This window comes from Lepisosteus platostomus, chromosome 18 (genome assembly GCF_059453375.1).
Source record: "Lepisosteus platostomus isolate fLepPlt1 chromosome 18, fLepPlt1.hap1, whole genome shotgun sequence".
NCBI lineage: Eukaryota > Metazoa > Chordata > Actinopteri > Semionotiformes > Lepisosteidae > Lepisosteus > Lepisosteus platostomus.
The window spans coordinates 1,059,561-1,076,914 of NC_142628.1; the positions used below are offsets into that span (position 1 = coordinate 1,059,561).

Here is a 17,354-nt window from a genome sequence, read left to right on the forward strand (position 1 = left end):
CCACTTTATTTAAAGGTGTAAGCGTAAAAAACAGCTTACCTGTACACTGCGGCACAATACAGAGATTCAGCCTGGGTACAGTCAGCACCGCTCTCTTAAAGGTATCTAAAATGTGTTATGTTTTTAATAACGAAAATTCAAAAGCGGTACAAACAACAGAAGGTATTTTGGCAGAAAGTGGCTTTTATTACAACGTAGTGCAAGCTTATGTCCTGTGTTTACAGTGCAGTTGTATATAACCGTAAACGTGCAAAAAATAGTTGCAATTACAGTTTTGAAAGTGTGGCGCTACACTTGTATAACTTCTGTAAGCTTTTTGCGTGAATTGTCTCCACTTTGTTCACTCTCATCCTCTCGCTTAAACTGTAGGCAGCCTTCAAGGACAAAGCTGAGGCTGGAAATGGCTGGACTATACTGAAGCCACAAATGGGTAAGTTTTCAGCACTGTCTTGATGAAATATTAGCATCAGCCTTTGGACGTTTTATTTTTTGAACACTCAACAGTAATGCTTAAGTCCTTATGTGCGAGACACCACCTACAGAGTTAGGTGAAGCAGATCAACGGTCTGTGACTGAGTGTAAGTAACTCACGCTGTGCCGGGCTCTCCTATAGTCCAGAATGAGCAGCAGAGCAGAAGACGCTGGTCTCCCCCAGGGAGACACTGATCTCTTTATATTTGGGGTCTCAAACTTAGCTCCTGGGGGGCCTAGAGTTCGGGGTTCTGTTGCTCCTGTATTCAGAGATACACAACTGGTGTAATCAGCTGCATAATTGTAATACTTCTAAGTTCATTCTTGTAGGCAGCTGTGTCAGTGTGCGCTGCAAAGGAACAAGGAAAGATTAATTCTGTTTTGACTTTGAGCCTGAAGAAGGCTGTTTGAGAGCTCAGCTTTATCTGCATACAGCATCCCCCCCCCCCCCCCCACACCCTTTCCCTTCTTAGCCACCCTTATGTGTCAGAACACCTGCAAGATGAAAAAAAGCCAATATCCTACTGCTTTCTTCAGGTGGCTTTGAGACGACAATCATAACAGCTACAGTAACTCCTCTCATCAATTCAACAATTCCATTACTCATTGCTGAAACATTTAAAGGAATGTCCCCATCTCATTGTGCAGATCCGGACATTCTGTCATGCCTTTGATTCTTGTATACACTTTTATTTCTGGACACTCCACTCCAAGCGCTTTACAGGTAATTGGGATCTACTCCACCACCACCAGTGTGAAGCCCCACCTGGATGATGCTCCAGTACTCTCCCCACACACCAGCTTTCAGTGGGAAGGAGAGCAGAGTGATTAAGCCAGTTCAGAGATGGGGATTAGTAGGAGGCCATGATTGGTAAAGGCCAGGGGGAAATTTGGCCAGGACGCTGAGATAACACCCCTACTCTTTTCGAGAAATGCCCTGGTGCAGAAAAAGTCAGGATGGCGTCTTTTTTTACAGGATAGTGTCCCCATCACTATACTGGGGCATACTGGCCCCACTACCACCTCTTCCAGCAGCAACATTAATTTTTCCCAGGAGTCTCCCATCCAAGTACTGAAAAGGCTCACTTCTGCTGAGCTTCAGTGAGCTGCCAGCTGTGAGTTGTAGGGTGATATAGGCTGCTGGTTAGCCAACTAAACAGTTTTTGGGCTATGGGAGGAAACCAGGTTCAATTTTTGTTCTAAAAATAAAAATGGAACACACAGGGATAGATAGATAAGACTTTATTGATCCCGAAGGGAAATTGATGTGTTACAGCAGCCCAGAATAGATGAAAAATTAAACTTCGTAAAGTAATACAAAATAAATAAAAATAAATACAGAGGTGTATGCAAAATATGCCCATAGTCATTGTAAAAATAAAATATGTGCCAAATGTGCATAGATTGAGTGTCCAAAAAAAAGTGCAATGGTGCAACGTGCTGTCCATAGACAAGCAAATGAAGGGCTAACAGTCCTAGCCTCGGGCAGCGTTATACACCCTGACAGCCACCGGGTGGAAAGACCTGCGAAAACGTTCCCTTGAACACCGTTGCTGGAGTAGTCTGTTGCTTAAAGTGCTCCGCTGCCTAATAACAGTGTCATGAAGCGGATGAGAGGTGTTGTTCATGATGGCTGTGAGCTTGGTCAGCATTCTCCTTTCAGCCACCACCTCCAGGGGGTCAAGGCTCAACCCCAACACAGAGCCAGCCTTCTTGATGAGTTTATTGAGCCTATTTGCATCTCTTGTCATGATGCTGCTTCTCCAGCACACAACACCGTAGAAGATGGCCGCTGCCACCACTGATTCATAAAAAATGTGTAGCAGTGTTCCACACACACCAAAGGACCTGAGCCTCCTAAGAAAATAGAGTCAGCACCCCTAAGTACCTGTAGGACTGCACCCCCTCTATGTCCTCACCCTGGATGGAAACAGGGTTCAGCTGAGACTTATTCCTTTGAAAGTCCATAGCCATTTCTTTAGTCTTGCTGGTGTTTAGCTAGAGATGGTTAAGATGACATCACTCCACAAAGTTGATAATCAAGCTCCTGTATTCCTCCTCCCTCCCCTCACTAATACACCCCACAATTGCAGAGTCATCCAAAAACTTCTGCAGATGACATGCTTCAGAGTTGTATCTGAAGTCAGAGGTGTAAAAGGTGAACAGGAATGGAGCAAGGACAGTCCCCTGTGGAGCCCCAGTACTGCTGACAATCTGTTCGGACACACAGCTCTGTAGCCGTACATACTGTGGCCTGCAGGTCAGAAAGTCTATGATCCAGGACACCAGGGGAGTGTCCACCTGCACCGCCCTTAGCTTATCTCTCAGTAAAGGTGGATGGATGGTGTTAAAGACACTGGAGAAGTCAAAGAACATAACTCTCACAATGCTCCGCGTCTTCTCCAGGTGAGAGTTAGCTCTGTGTAGCAGATAGATGACTGCATCCTCCACTCCCAAGTGTGACCGGTAGGCGAACTGCAGGGGATCCAGTGCTGTACTCACCAGGGTTCTGAGGTGGTCCAGTACAAGCCTTTCCAGAGTTTTCATTAGGTGTGATGTCAGTGCCACTGGTCTGTAGTCATTCAAGACTTTAGGGTGCCCCTTTTTGGGTACTGGCATCAGGGAAGATGTCTTCCAGAGCACCAGAACTCTTTCTAATCTCAGGCTCAGGTTGAAGATGTACTGCAGCACTGAACCCAGTTGGTCCACATAAATCTTTAGCACCCTAGAGCTGACACCGTCAGGACCCACTGCCATCCTAATTGAACATCTTTCACATTAATCTTGACCTGTCATCTGTGATCTGTCATCAAATCTTCTTTCTAAATCCTTTGTTGACGTACAGTGTATAGTCTGGATTTCAACAACATTGTTTAAAGATCAGGGACATGAGTCAGCCTTGAGGTGTATCTCACTGAAAGATCATTGTTTGATTAGGTATTGCTGGAAATAGTTGTAAGGATATTCAAAGAAGATCTAAAAGCTTTAAGGTGTTGTACTCTCAAAAAGACATGATGCGGTTCATTTGTTTTAGAAAAACTCACAAAGACCTCCAATATTGACACATGGATCTTTAGATAAATGAACTACTAGGAGTTGAAATGATAGGAAGCAATTATGTTAGTTTGCCCCATTGTCTACTAATCTAATGTTTAGGAGGGAACGTTTTCAGTGGAGAACTCTAAAGGAAGAAATTATTATTATTTTCAGCCTATGAATAATAATATGAAAATGTCAGCAGAATAAGAAATAGGGTTTATGTAGGGTTAAAGATAGAATACATATAAAATATTATAATTATTAAAATTCTTAATAATAGTTATTGCATATCAGATAATGTCCATACTGTATAATATACTAGTTTTAAGTTCTAGAACTAATAAATTAAACAAATATGCAGTCTAAGGCAAAAGTATTCATTCTCCTACATGAACTACACAAAGGGCATCTTGTGCTTTAAACAGGTCTTGACTACTGGGTCATTAAATATGCTATGACTCCGTTTGTAAGGCTAGGGGGTGTTAACCCTAGTGACCTGGCTGAATTCCATCTTGGACATGTTCGATCGAGCCTAGTCAAAGGTTCCCTCTTCACTCTTCTGACAGCGCAGTTCCTTGTTCTGTTGTATATTGTATCGATTGAGCCGAATTCTTCCTATACTGTATGTAAAGTGCTTGGGATTCTTTGGGGAAAAGGGTGCTATATAACTTCAAAGAATTATTATAAAACTAAATAAACAATAGTATGTAATATAATACCAGTAATAGTGGTGTCATCTGCAAACTTAATAATGTTGTTGCTGCTGTAAGTGGCTATACAATTGTATGTGAACAACAAGTACAGCCTAGGACTGAGACAGCAGTCTGGGGAGCTCCAGTGTTTAGGATCACTGTAGAGGAGATATTGTCTGCAATATATTTCACCACCCGAGGTTTGCCCATCAGGAAGTCCAGAGCCCAGATTCCAGAATTTTGGGACCAGCTTGGCAGGAACAATTGCAGTAAAGGCTGAGCTGTAATCTGTATCTGTCAGTATCCTAACATAGGTGCCCCATCTGTCTGAATGAGTCTGGAATAGAGCAGTTTATATAAGACAATACTCGGCTTTCCAGGCACTTCAAGACCACTGAAGTGAGAGCACTGGGTGGTAATCATTCAAGCAAGTTACCTTGGTGTTCTTGGGCGGTGGCACAACTGTGCTTTTCTTCAAGCACTCTGGTACAAACTGACAGGGACAGAGAGATACAGGAGATTGTTGACATGCATGGGTTTTAAGGACATGAGGGGAGACGCCATCTGGGCTGGCTGCTTTACAGGTTTTCACTCTCTTAAAGGCTCCACACACCTCATGTTCAGAGAACTGTAACACAAAGTCCCCTGGTTCACTGGGAGCCTTGATAGCAGCTCGGTGTTCTGAGCCTCAAAGCAGGAGTAAAAGGTGTTCAGCTCATCGGGTAGAGATGCTTCAGTGGAGGAAATTCCGCCTGTGATGCCCCTGTAGTTTGTAATAGCCTGCAAGCACTGCCACATGCACATTTAGTTAGCCCCAAGCTGTTTTTTTTTCATTCCTATTTTGCCAGTTTAATGGCTTTCTCCAGGTCATATCTGGATCTCTTATACAATTCTCTATCACCTGATTGGAAGGCGGCAGACCACAGTTTAAGTCTGCAGCGATTGTGTTTGTTCTTCCAAGGCTTCTAATTGGGATATTATCCAGATCCTCCTGGTAGGAACACATCTGTCCACACCGTAACCGATGAAGGATGTGACCACCTTTGTATACTTTTGTAAGTCCCCCGCCACGATAGAGACACCGTCCGGACAAGTGTTTTCATACTTGCTGATGACGCTGTACAGCTCGCATCAGCATGCGGGTGAAAGTACACAGCGGTCATCGTAACAGACGTGAATTCCCTCGGTTGGTAAAAAGGGCGACATTCAATACTGAGGTATTCAGGATTAGATGTGCAAGACCTGTAGAGAATTTCTGCGTCAGTGCACCAATGTCACTGCGTCGGTGCACTCTGCCTCCTTTCTCCCTGCCGGTAGGATCAGCTGTGCGATCCTCTCTATACGGCGTGAATTCGGTTGGTCGTGAAGCCTTCGGGAACGTTGGGTTTCAGTGACACAGAAGATGCAGCAGTCTCTCAAGTCGTTAATAACATAAACGAGAGAGCTAAGTGCAAGACGACGCCATCTTGGAAGATGGACGGTATCAACTCGGAATGACGGTTTTATTACACCAGGGTTGGTCCAGTCTCGGTGCCCAGCGCTCAGGTGGTTAACATGAGTAGGATCTCCTCTGCTACTAATTAAGTGAGACATGCCACAACTACTTAATGAAGTTATAATAATTGAACTTCATTATATTTTGTCATGTAGTTAAATACATTACTGATAATGTACCTTGTCTGCAGAACAGCATTCTAGACCATTTCTTTTCTTAGCGATATCTTTGGGTGAGTGACTGCTCTATTTGAGCTATTTGTTCTTCTCTTTTTATGTTGCCAATGTTTGAAATTATTCTAGAACTTTATACTGAGCGCAAACAGGATCTCACAGACAATCTGACACTTCATTGTTGACTTAGCCCATTACCTCATCGACCCGTCAGAGACAGGGTTTCATATGTCAGCTCAGGGAAACCAGCAACAATTGGGTTCATTAGCACCTCTTAAATTAGATCTCCTTCTGAGGAGAGGTATGGGGCTTTAGGACTTCATGGGGAAAAATGAAATACTTATATTGCATTACATAGCTAATTTTATACACTCCATGTAACACACGTAGGCGTCTATGTGCTAGACTTGAAGCACAGAGAAAAAAAAACTGAACATGATGCAAAGCCTGGCATTCAGCTGCACTGCTGAAGCTGTCAGCGTGGATTAAAATGTTGAAAATCATGAGTGTGTAACAGGAAAGACAGAAGGACATCAGTTACAGGTAATAAATGCTTTAAAACCCTTGTAGTGTAGATTATCCTTAAGGAGAACAGGTACTTAATGCACACAAACCAACATGGCTAGATAATATTCTCACCACTATAGTAAGGAAACACAGATTCTTCCAACAGCCTTGAACAATAAAAAAAAAAAAAAAAAATTCTACACCTTCCCCTCACAGCAAGAAAAGCCTTCGTACCCTTGAGTACAATCTTGTTGAATGTACAAAGCTGTAAATTTTCAGTAGGTCAGAAATGAGTGTGATGCCCTTTATGACCTTAAAGTCAAGAGCAATATCTTAAAGTCTATGTGAAATTCAACAGGAGCCCAGCGTGGAATTTCTAGACAGGGGTTATACGTTGACTAGAATGTCTCTAATCCAGAGCTCTAGCTGCTGTGTTTTAAACCTAGCAGTGTTCTTATGGCGTTCTTTGACAAGCCAGAAAGTAAGACAGTGTAGTAGTCAAGCCTGGACAAAACAAAAGCTTGTACTAGTTTTTCTACAGCAACCATTAACAAAACAAAACTCAGTGTTGTTCCTGAGAGGAAGGAAAGGTATCTTGGTGGCATAAAAAATAGCCCTTAGAATTTCAGAGCAAAACCCCGTTATACAGTAAAAGCTTAGACAGTCATAGACAATAAAATAATAATTGTGTAATAAAAGCAGCCCACACGCAGCATGTATATAAAGCGAAGGCAACCCTCTGGCACTGTTAGTGAGCTGGTATTCAGTCTCGGGTGGAACCCCTTCAAGCTCCCAGCCATTGTTTTGATTGGTTTCATTGGGCCTCTTGGGGCAGTCTGCATGATCTTCTGTTTTATTGCTCTCTCCTTAGGGTTTACTCACTAAGATGTTTCATTAACATTGTATCATCACCCTTCAGGCACGGGAGTATTCTTTGCAATTTATTCCAGGTCACCCAATCACACCCATTCCTACTTTTCTTCACTAATTTACCCACTTTAACTCAATCAGCTGCACTTTCAACTTCACCCACCATCTTCCCCAAGTGCATGCTCTCACAAATAACCCCTCACTCTGCACTGTTAACTATACCAGTTGATCCTGTTTGGCCAGGGATCCCTCTCTGTCCTCATTATTTACAAGTTGCACCTCACTGCAGCAGCCGGGTTGTTCTCTCTCACACTCACCCAGACCACACATCTGTCTGCAGATGGTACAACCTGTAAGGACTCAGGACCATCTGGACTCCCTTTGCTCTCAGTTTTGAGGAAGAGATGCACTGCTACCCTGACAGGTGCTAACACCAACCATCAACCCTGGTTCAGCAGGCCAGACCCGTTTTTCTGCAGAACACATCTACTCCATAGAACCTGGCAAACGAATCTCTCAGCACAGCCATAATGCCCCTCAGTGCAGTCTGAGTTCTTTCTCGTGGGACTTGCTTTTCAAGTCCCACAAGCCTATAAGCCACATAAACTGTGGTTACTGAGAACTCCTCCTTGAGAACAGAAACCTATTTCCTCCTGGCTTTCCCATTAGTCCAGGGGAGTAGCTAAATTGACTCAGAGCCTATCCAATTTGCTCCTCTTCCTAATGGGGAATCTCACACTCACTGGATGCCAATTATTCAATTAGCACAGGTGTGCTTATGGATACATGGCTTTTTCTTAAAGCCACTTTCGCTACTTCACATCATATTTAGCAAAGCTGGCTCACTTGCTTTGCAGTCCATAAGGACTTTCCTGTAGCATGACCTTGGTCTTATTACTCTTCTGAACGATTGTGCCATGTCCAAAATTTAACATCAGCTATGCAATAATGTAAGAGGATGGTAGAAAAAAATGTGGCCAGACAATAGCAAATCAGTACTTTTATTCTTTTGCTTACACAAAGATCCATTGACTTTCTGATCGTCTGATCATCGTTCTCTCGCAGAGTCCTGCTGTGTGATCGCAGCATCTTCTTACCAGTTACTTGACACACCTGACAACAGGAAATCTGGATGGCCAGGTCATTAGGCTACCTGCCTGTTACAGATTTGTACAGCTACAGTCATGTCATGCTTGGGTAATTAACAAGAGATCTCAAGAGATTCCTTTATGGGGCCCTGGGAGGCACCAGAGTTGACCAAACTATTAGTAGACCTGAACACTCCCATAGAGACATATTTCTTGCTCTCAATGAAATGTGCTAAACCTAGAGAAGACAGAGCCAGGAATGCCAAGTACACCCTTCAGGAAAGCAATAATTATTATGGTTCACACAGTATTCAAAGCGTATCCTGTAAAACAGAACTAAGACAGGAAGAGCCCCCATGTTTTGAGCCAGTACAAAATAATTAACATCCGTGAAAAGGGCTTCATAGAGTTAATAGTCTTATGTACTAATGAATGTAAAGAGGTGACGTTTCCCAAAACAATCAATCCCTTAGACTGTTAATCAAGGATGCACATGTCTGGAAGACAATCTTTTCCAAATGTCATCCCTGAGGAAGCAGAGCAGTGAACAGTAGCTTAGGCAATTACAGTTTGATGCACATTATTCATGCTGCTTCTGGCTCAATAGTACATAGAGGAGTAATATTTAAATACAGGTTAAAATTGGATGTTGCATAGCTTGCATTTCCTAGTTTAGCTCAAAAACACACATCTGGAAATAAATAACTATTTTTAGCTCAAAAGCATGTACTGCCTTATGACATACAGTGGGTGAACCCAGACTCATCAGATTCACATACCTGCAGCTTTGCAGTGTTGAAAGCAACCAATAAATGTCAGGTGTGTCAGGCAGTCTTATGTGTCAGCCAGTCATTTATAAGGTTTATTGCATTATTGCTAGGAGGAAAGAGACAAGCTGATGATTATACAAGCTTTTCATGTTTGGCCTGTTTTTTTTATACTTTTTTTCTGACTCACAGTGGGAGTATCATTAATCCGCCAACATTTATACCAATAATTTTAATGTTACAGAGCTCTGCACCTATCTAAGCAGTTCTCAGCAACAGTTAACAGTTTGGTTTTCCTAAAACTATTCCTCACCATGTGGTGTAGTACACAAGCCTGCTGTGGGAGCATCTGCTTCAGGCCCTGCATGATGTACAGTACCAAGATGTATGCTTGAATTTGTGTTTTACAGGGTGCACATAATGTTTGTGTGAAGGCTGCTCAGTGGAAAGACCAACATTACAAAGGTCAGAAAGGTGCTGGAGGCTTATGTTTCTGAAAGACAAAAAAGATGACCAAAAACAAAACACTGACTGTTTAATGTGAAGAAAGGACAGTCTTTTCACTGAAGAGCACTTGTTTCTGTTTCATTGCTGATTCTAAGGAGCCCATTGGTAAGACTGTCAATGATTTTGAATACTTGAATTAGATCTCCTCATAAACCAGTGGGTCCAAGGCTAAAATGATTCAGTTCTTTTTTTACTACACTTGTCAGTGTAGGACACTGAGTAAGTGCTGTTGCCATTAAAAAAAAAATGTTGCCTACAACATAATTAAGTAAAACGCTCTGTGGAGATCTTGCAAAGGACATCATGGCAAATCACAAATTATTTTGATTGCACCTGGACTTAAGGGACTGTCCTACACTGACAGGCTGAAACAACAGAGCTGTGTGCTACAGAAGACTATGAGCGTACTTGATACAAGTGCTCAAAATCCTCAAAGGCATCAGCAGAGTCAAATCAGGACTTCTTCCAAATGAATGGTGAAACGAACCAGAAGACTTAAGTGGAAACTATGTGGATGAGCATTTAAAAGTGAGAATAGGAAGCACTTTAATCAAAGGGTTGTGAAAGTATGGAACAAGCTACTGAGCCATGTGGTTGAAACCAATACTTTGGCTTCATTAAAAAATTGCTGGATGAGATCCTTGGATCAATTAGGTACGAACTACCAAACAGGCTTGACCGACCTAATGGCCTCCTCTTGTTTTTGTATCCTTATGTTCTTATTGGTTTATAGTTGCTTGGTTTTTCTCACCCTTTTTATGGGTGGGTGCAATGGCAGCAAGTTCCTGTTCAGTGGAAAATACCCCTGTTATGCTGTAATTGACCTCTGCTCTGGTTTCCTGTGACCACAGACAAAAGACATACTGGTAGGGTAATTGGCTTTTGGGAAAACTGGCCCTGGTGTGACTGTGTGCCTGTCTGTGTCTGTGTGTGCCCTGCAGTTGGCTGCTGGGAAAGTCTCCGGCACTCCAGTGACCCTTCATTGGATGAAGCAGTTAGAAAATGGATGGATCGATGAGTAACCACCATAAAGTTTTGTTAAATCTTTTTTTTCTAGTGTGTCATACCATCACTGCAGATCCTAGTGTTTAAACAAACCAGATCTTGAATTGAAGTTCAAGAAACAGAATCAGATTCTTGGAAACTCAGCAATACAGTATTTATTTCTTCACGTTGAACTTCCTTAAAACTACGGTGTGTATTATTTTTTAGTTGCTTGCCTTTCCTGAAATTTGTCTGACTCTCTGATCTCTGGTCTTGTCTGCTTCCTCATTATGTTATCCTTTATATAATCACATGACACACTCTTGGCTTAATGAGACATCTGAGCTTCCAGATGTTCACGCAGACTACATACCTGCCACAAACAAAGCTGATCTCAATGCCACATTGTTCATTTCAGTCACACAGTTAACACTGGATTTTTATGTCACATCAGTTTCCTTCAGGAACATTTCATCACATATTTTAATCTTAAAAGATTAAGATTATTTGGCGCGGTATCAGTTTACATTACACAACTTCCTTTGAGTACATTTGCAGGTATTTAAATAAATCACTGCTGTGGGCCCAAGGGAGTGAAAGTCAAAGTATCATTATTTCTTCACTTCTATCATGGAAGCTTTAAGTGAAAATGTGTCCATCTGTTCCTGTCAACACCTTTCTGTTTAAAACATAATCGTAAAAATTGTTTAGTGTGTTTCTGCTTCTACAGAAGAATGCAGCTCAATACCAAGGTATCTGAAGCAACTAAAAAGTAACATGGTTCTCTCCACTGTGAAATGTAAAGATGGAAAAATCTGGACTTTAACCAATTAATTGAAGTGATAGAGTACTGAACACATTGAAGCAGGAACTGGGGAACATTGTCAACAGCAATAAATCAGCATAGAGGAATACACAATGCTGAGGACTGTTGGTAGAAATAGTTCAATGGATTGCTTTAGCTTGGAGCTCTTAAGACAAGGCATGAGTGCCCTTACAAATAAGGTGAGAAGAACACATATTGCCTGTTATTGACATTGCCAAAGGGGCATCAGCTGCTTTCCTCTACCATATTGATGAATCCTGTTCCCAAGCCAATATAATCCAACACCAACTGTAGATATTCCCCCTTGAGCCATGTGAAATATAGCCTTCTTGCCTTTCAATGAAAGAACAGCACAGGGAAAGGCAGCATTTGTAGCTGCATGTACAGTGTACAAGCGGCTGCAAACATTATTAGTTGCCCTGTAATAAAACCTGTCAGAACAAGGCGTGCTAATCTGGGCTGATGAGCCTTTACTAGGAGTGCAGTAGCACCTTAGCACACAGGGTGATAACATGCACAGAGTGTATGACCTTTGCCTTTTTCAATAATAGGGAAATAAAGGCAGTATTAACATCCTTCCATATGTCACCTCCCTGTATGGCAGTTTGTAACATTTCAAGCAAGGGAATTCCAACAATGCCAGGAGGATATTCCACTCTGTCATGAACACTTAAGGATAAACATTAGGTACTGTAAATGAGAAGATTGGAGAAGCCTCTTACACTTTCCCTTACCACACCGAAATTCCAAATGTGATCATTCTGAAGTGAAATTGTTTATCTGCATTGGATCTTATAGCAGTACCTGGGCTGGACTAACTATAGGAATATATATGCAAAGTGTTCGTTGCTTTTAATGGTCGGGCTGGCTACCATTAATATCATAATTCTGCCTAGTTCTATGTATAGGAAATTGGTACAGTGCCTAAGCAACATATTTAACAAACTTCTAGCAAGATAGACTTCTAGTGCAAGAACATCAGGAAGGGGCCGTTGTTGTGTGTGGTCCAGCAGCTCTTCACAGCAAACCCGTTGAATTGATTTTCTCTCTACATGAGAAAAGGTTCAACATCAACACTCTCAAATTAAATCAGCATTAAGTCAGCATCAAGAATTCTGTGTCAATGACATGGTGCTGAAATGAACAATAAAACCCAGATGTTTCTTTGATGAAGAAAGGTGTAAACATGACATTGATTACATTTAGTCTACACTGGAATATCATGTCAGAACTTATGCTAATCTTACTTTGCTTCCGGCTTTAAAGACTGAAGAGCAGACAGGAAGAATCAGAGAACAGGCTTCAGAAAATTCAAAGAATGAAACGATGTGTCAGACATCCAGTAAGGAAGTTTTTGCACAATTGGCCTTTTGGAAAAACCACTGAGACTTTCTTTAAATTCCTAGACTTCTTTGAAAAATGAAACCTTTGGCCTGACTTCACCAGGTTTTTTAGATCTAAAAACCCCTGATTTTATACATTTTAAAGGCCATTGCTTGGAGCAACAATAAAAATTTCTAAAAATATGGCCCCACATGTTTAAGAATCTGTAATTATACTTTGCACTGCTATTTTGCCACTTTGAGCACTCAGTTTAGACACTTAAGCCTTCTGTATATACAGTAGTTACAGGAACTATAGTCAGCTGGCGGTTTAACTGTTGTACCTCTGGCCTGGAAGCAGAATCATAAAGTCAGTTTTGGCTAAAGCTGCATACAGCCGGCAACCCACTGAAGCTCAGCAGGTGTGAGCCTGGCCGGGATGCAGCTGGAAGTTGTGTTACAGGGTGCAGTAGTTCACTATACTATACCGTCCTTCGTACGAGACTTAAAACAGAGGACCTTACTCTCTGTCATCATTGAAAATCCTAGGGCATTTCTCGAAAGGGGGGGGGTGTAGTAAAATTAACAGCAGCCTACGATTGGTTTGTGTTTCGTTAAAATTAAGATTTCAGCTTCAAGTAACAGCTTCTCCCACACTTAGTGTGATTGTGTCCCGAATTTTTTTATCATGCAGTGCTGCTGACTAACATGGCGTCACTAATTCTTGTAATGCTGAAGTACAATGTTAAATGAACTCAACCAGTCATTGACTCCACTATCAGAATCAATGCACTTGCAGAGAAGGCTGTTGTTAAGGCAGTGAAGAGCCGTGAATGTGGCAACAGCCATAGTGTACAGTACATCCTGGCCAGCCCCAGTACTGGAAGGTTATTCAGAGCTGTAGAAGCATTTTGATCAACAAGGTGCAGCATCCAGCAACCACCTCTCCAGTCCTTGAGAGCCACTATCCAGCAGACTTTCCAGGTTCTCCAGGTTTCTTTAAATTATCAACAGCGAAAGACCTTTGCAAAGTGTTCAAATGGTTCAATTAAACTAATGATCAGTTAACTCACTAAGGGCTAAGGGGAAATGACAACTCTAGGACCTGCTCCAGAGTCTGGCCAGTGAACTGTGCAGCACCTCGTGTGCCAGGAGTCTCAAACAAGATGGCCCGCATTTTCCAGGACCCAGCCCTCGCCTGGAACTGTGTGCATGTGTTTCTGTTTACTCTCACATTCCACTTCACAGGCCGTTCGGGATCAAGCAGCCTGCATGCTCCCTGGTAATTATCAAGACAAACGATGCGGGAGGAAAGGATTTGTGATTTTACTCCTGAAGAACGTATTGGCAGATAAAGTCGCCTCAGTTGCTTAGCCAAACAAAAGGCTGGCAGACAGGGGGCCAGACAGCCAAGTGATGGTTGCCATCCACCCTCTGTTTTGCTTTGAAATGTCCAGGTCTAGTCAGGTCTTCTTCGTTCAGGGTAAGTGTGCATTGGTTTACAGTAAAAAATATGTTCCAGCAACCTGGCCAGATTTTGATGAACCACATTTTGGTACATCTAATCCTTTCTCGTGTTACATCAGAAATCATTAAGTTTTCACTTTATAAACTTTTACACGAACAGCCATGTACTTACTGTAAACCAAGAAAGATTTTGAAACCCCAGGAGAGCAAGTTGCTTACAGTGCTCCGCAGTACAGTATGTTGTGACCTTGAATCCTTCTCTTGTGGATCCTTGACAAACCAGATAAGCCATCACTGGTCTTAATTGAACTCAAAAAGTTCAGGCCTGGTGACAGCTGCTGTTGGCAGCTTCAAATTGCACTACAACAGCAGCACGTCAATGCCTTGAAACCCAAGAACTGACAGACAATTCCTGAATGCCTTTAATAATTTCATTCTAATTCCTGGTTAAGCAGGTACACAGTCCTCTTAACATTCTTAGTTGTAATTAATACACTGAAAGTGGATATTCTGCAACATTTTTAGATTTTGATGAATCATCTTGCACAGCCAGTTTCCTCACTGAGGCAGCCTTCCAGCTCTGGCAGTTACTTCTTCTAATAATATTAAAATAAATTTATTATAAAGAATTCCTGTACAACATGGATTCCCAACATATTAGTATAATGCAAATTAGAGGTCAATGATTTATTAAAATATATGGCCTTTTCTCTTCTTCCATGACTAATAAACTAAAATTATTAAAATTAAGTCTTTGTACATGAAAAAACAATGGTAGCTAATCCTCGTAATATATTTGTAGTAGCAACAAAATGAGCTTGATAGGCCTCCTCTTCTTCCTCCTCCTCAACACCTTTGGGGAAATTGCCTGCGATCTTTGAGCAAGTGAGCAAGTGAACTATATGCTGTTCAAAATGAAGATGAGCCTGTGTCAAAGCACGGTAAAAAAGACAAATTGCTATTTATTTTTTCATCTCCAGGAGAGACGAAAGCTTCACAAATATGACCCCTGCTGGTTCTGTGAAGCATCTACATCCATTGCATTCCTGATTACTTAATGGATCATTGCCACTCCTAATACACTGTAAACTATATGCATCTTAAAATATTTTCGGTTCCTGTGAACTGGACTAAAAACCAATATTATAATATTCCTAATTCCTCTTTATTTTAATACATGGCATGCATCTGTCCATTAAATGGGTTTGTTTCTTACTGATCTGGCTCATGTACCTCCTCATCTCTCAGAAGGCTTTCTGTTTCGAGGAGCCAGTGCACATGGTGGAGTGCCTGCTGACAGACGTGCAACAGAGACCAAGTCGCCCTGACGTGACTCATAACAGCCAGCAGAGGGTGCCCTCATTTCCAGCCCTTCCAGAAGGGTGTCTTCAGGTGGGGAGTGGAAGCCCAGATACCCGCTGCTGTGCAGGTGTTTCTCCTACCCTGGGGAACAGCACACGAGCCACCCGGCCTGGCTTGGTCCCCCAGGGCTCCCGGACCCAGTGTGCACTGGCTATGATAAAAACACACACAACGGCGCTGGTCGCTTTTTAAAGTTTGGTTTGGTCAATAATTTATTTGTACAAGGTGTGTAAGCACAATGAGAACTCAAATTAAACAATTGGTAAGCTGTGTTGAGGGCTCCAGTTTCTCTGTACTTTTGTTTAGGAGAAAAGTATCAGTCTACTATGAAGTGAAATCTGTTTTTTTGTGCCTCCACTTTCCCCTCAGGGCATGTAGTGTTCCATCTATCCATCTGCGATGGTTACAACTTTGTGAGTACGAACAGAATTGTTGTGGTGGGGTTAATCTACTCTGAATAATGTTCAGATAATCTGATTTTAACTAACTCCTGTAGTGGTGAAAACTATTTTTTCCACAACTGGCATTATTTGCCAATGAACAACAGCTAACAGGTGAAAACTAGAAGCCCTAACTCTGTTCCGGACAGTATAAAATAAATGTGTTGGTAAAAGCTCTAATCGTACTAGTTTGGCATTAAAATCCACAAGAGTTGAACCTGAGTGGTTAGTGAATGCAAAGACTCTCAATATCATTTTCTTAAAAGTGGGATTGTGCATCATGAAATACTGATCTAACAGGAGCCAAGCGTTTCGGTTTTTGTCTAGGAGTATTAAAAAGCAGCACACATTAAAAACTGAGGAGAACTCTTCTGTCTAAACCGGTGTTGCTGGGGCCTCTCGCAGAAGCAGCTCTAGTTTGCTATGAGCCTGTTGGCTGGCAGCAGAGGGCTGACCCCGACACTCTTCGCAACTCCATTCTGGAAACAGAAAACACAGTGAAGAGAACCTGAACTGCACTTTAATCATCTGTCAGTAAAAAAAAAACCTTCCACCCCCAGGAGTATTTACTCTCAGTATGAATTTTAAATAAGAAATGTTACAAACAATGGGAGGCCATTTTTGGTTTCATCTAGGCCCGTTTGGTATTTAGTAGTTAACTGGTCCAAGAATCTCAGCCATTTTTTGAATAGGGTTTAACAACACGGCTGGGTAGCTTGGTCCTTAAAATGACAAAATAAAACTGAATTTAGACTGTGATCCATAAACCCTAACCCTGACACTAAAGTGCCCAGTAAGTCCTTGAAGCAAAGCGTGTTTGTCGATCCCAAACACCCAGAGAGACATGTGTGAAGAGAAAGTGATGCTGTGTTGGCGATGCTGCTTGGCACAACCTCATTCTGGGGTTCTGGATTCTCAGTTCACCCGTAAGGATCCGCTTGCAGAGACATGACCCCTGCGTGCCACTTGTGTCATGCCCTCTACAGCTCCTACTCTGTCCTGTCCCTAGCTTCCCTGTGCTTCCCTTGTCCTTCCGGTTTGTCTTTGTTTGAGGCTATACATTTCCAGGTCACCCTTTCCTCCTCGTTCAGCCGTGGACTCCCGGAGGTTTCCTTTCAGTTAAATGAGGTTTTTCCTCCCCCTGTGTAGCTCATTTGTTTTTTGGGCGTCAGGAGCCGTCCGTGAAGGGGGGTACTGTCACGCCCTCTACATCTAGAGGGCGCTCCTACTCTGCCCTGTCCCTAGGTTCCCTGTGCTTTACTTGTCCTTCCGGTGTGTCTTTGTGTGGGACTATATATTTCCGGGTCACCCTTTCCTCCTCGCTCAGCATTGAGGGTTCGGATG

The 17,354-nt window shown here is 42.3% G+C and overlaps 1 protein-coding gene and 1 long non-coding RNA gene across 4 annotated transcripts in view; one reads left to right on the forward strand and one right to left on the reverse strand.

Annotated features, from left to right (window-relative positions):
- LOC148645414 (uncharacterized) lies at positions 1–15,842 on the forward strand. Of its 3 annotated transcripts, none has more exons than XR_015928045.1 (6): positions 1–101; positions 370–430; positions 9,513–9,714; positions 10,551–10,803; positions 13,990–14,224; positions 15,457–15,842. It is a non-coding gene; the product is annotated as an uncharacterized LOC148645414 (long non-coding RNA). The 3 variants fall into 3 exon arrangements; XR_015928046.1 differs by having other exon boundaries at positions 10,667–10,803; XR_015928047.1 differs by lacking the exon at positions 13,990–14,224.
- Positions 15,752–17,354, reverse strand: part of LOC148645415 (uncharacterized) — a 20,781-nt gene continuing 19,178 nt past the window's right edge. Inside the window, exon 11 of the mRNA XM_088610913.1 lies at positions 15,752–16,489. Within this exon, the coding sequence (XP_088467039.1) occupies positions 16,424–16,489 (66 nt within the window). The 3' untranslated portion in view covers positions 15,752–16,423. The remainder of the gene's footprint in view (positions 16,490–17,354) is intronic.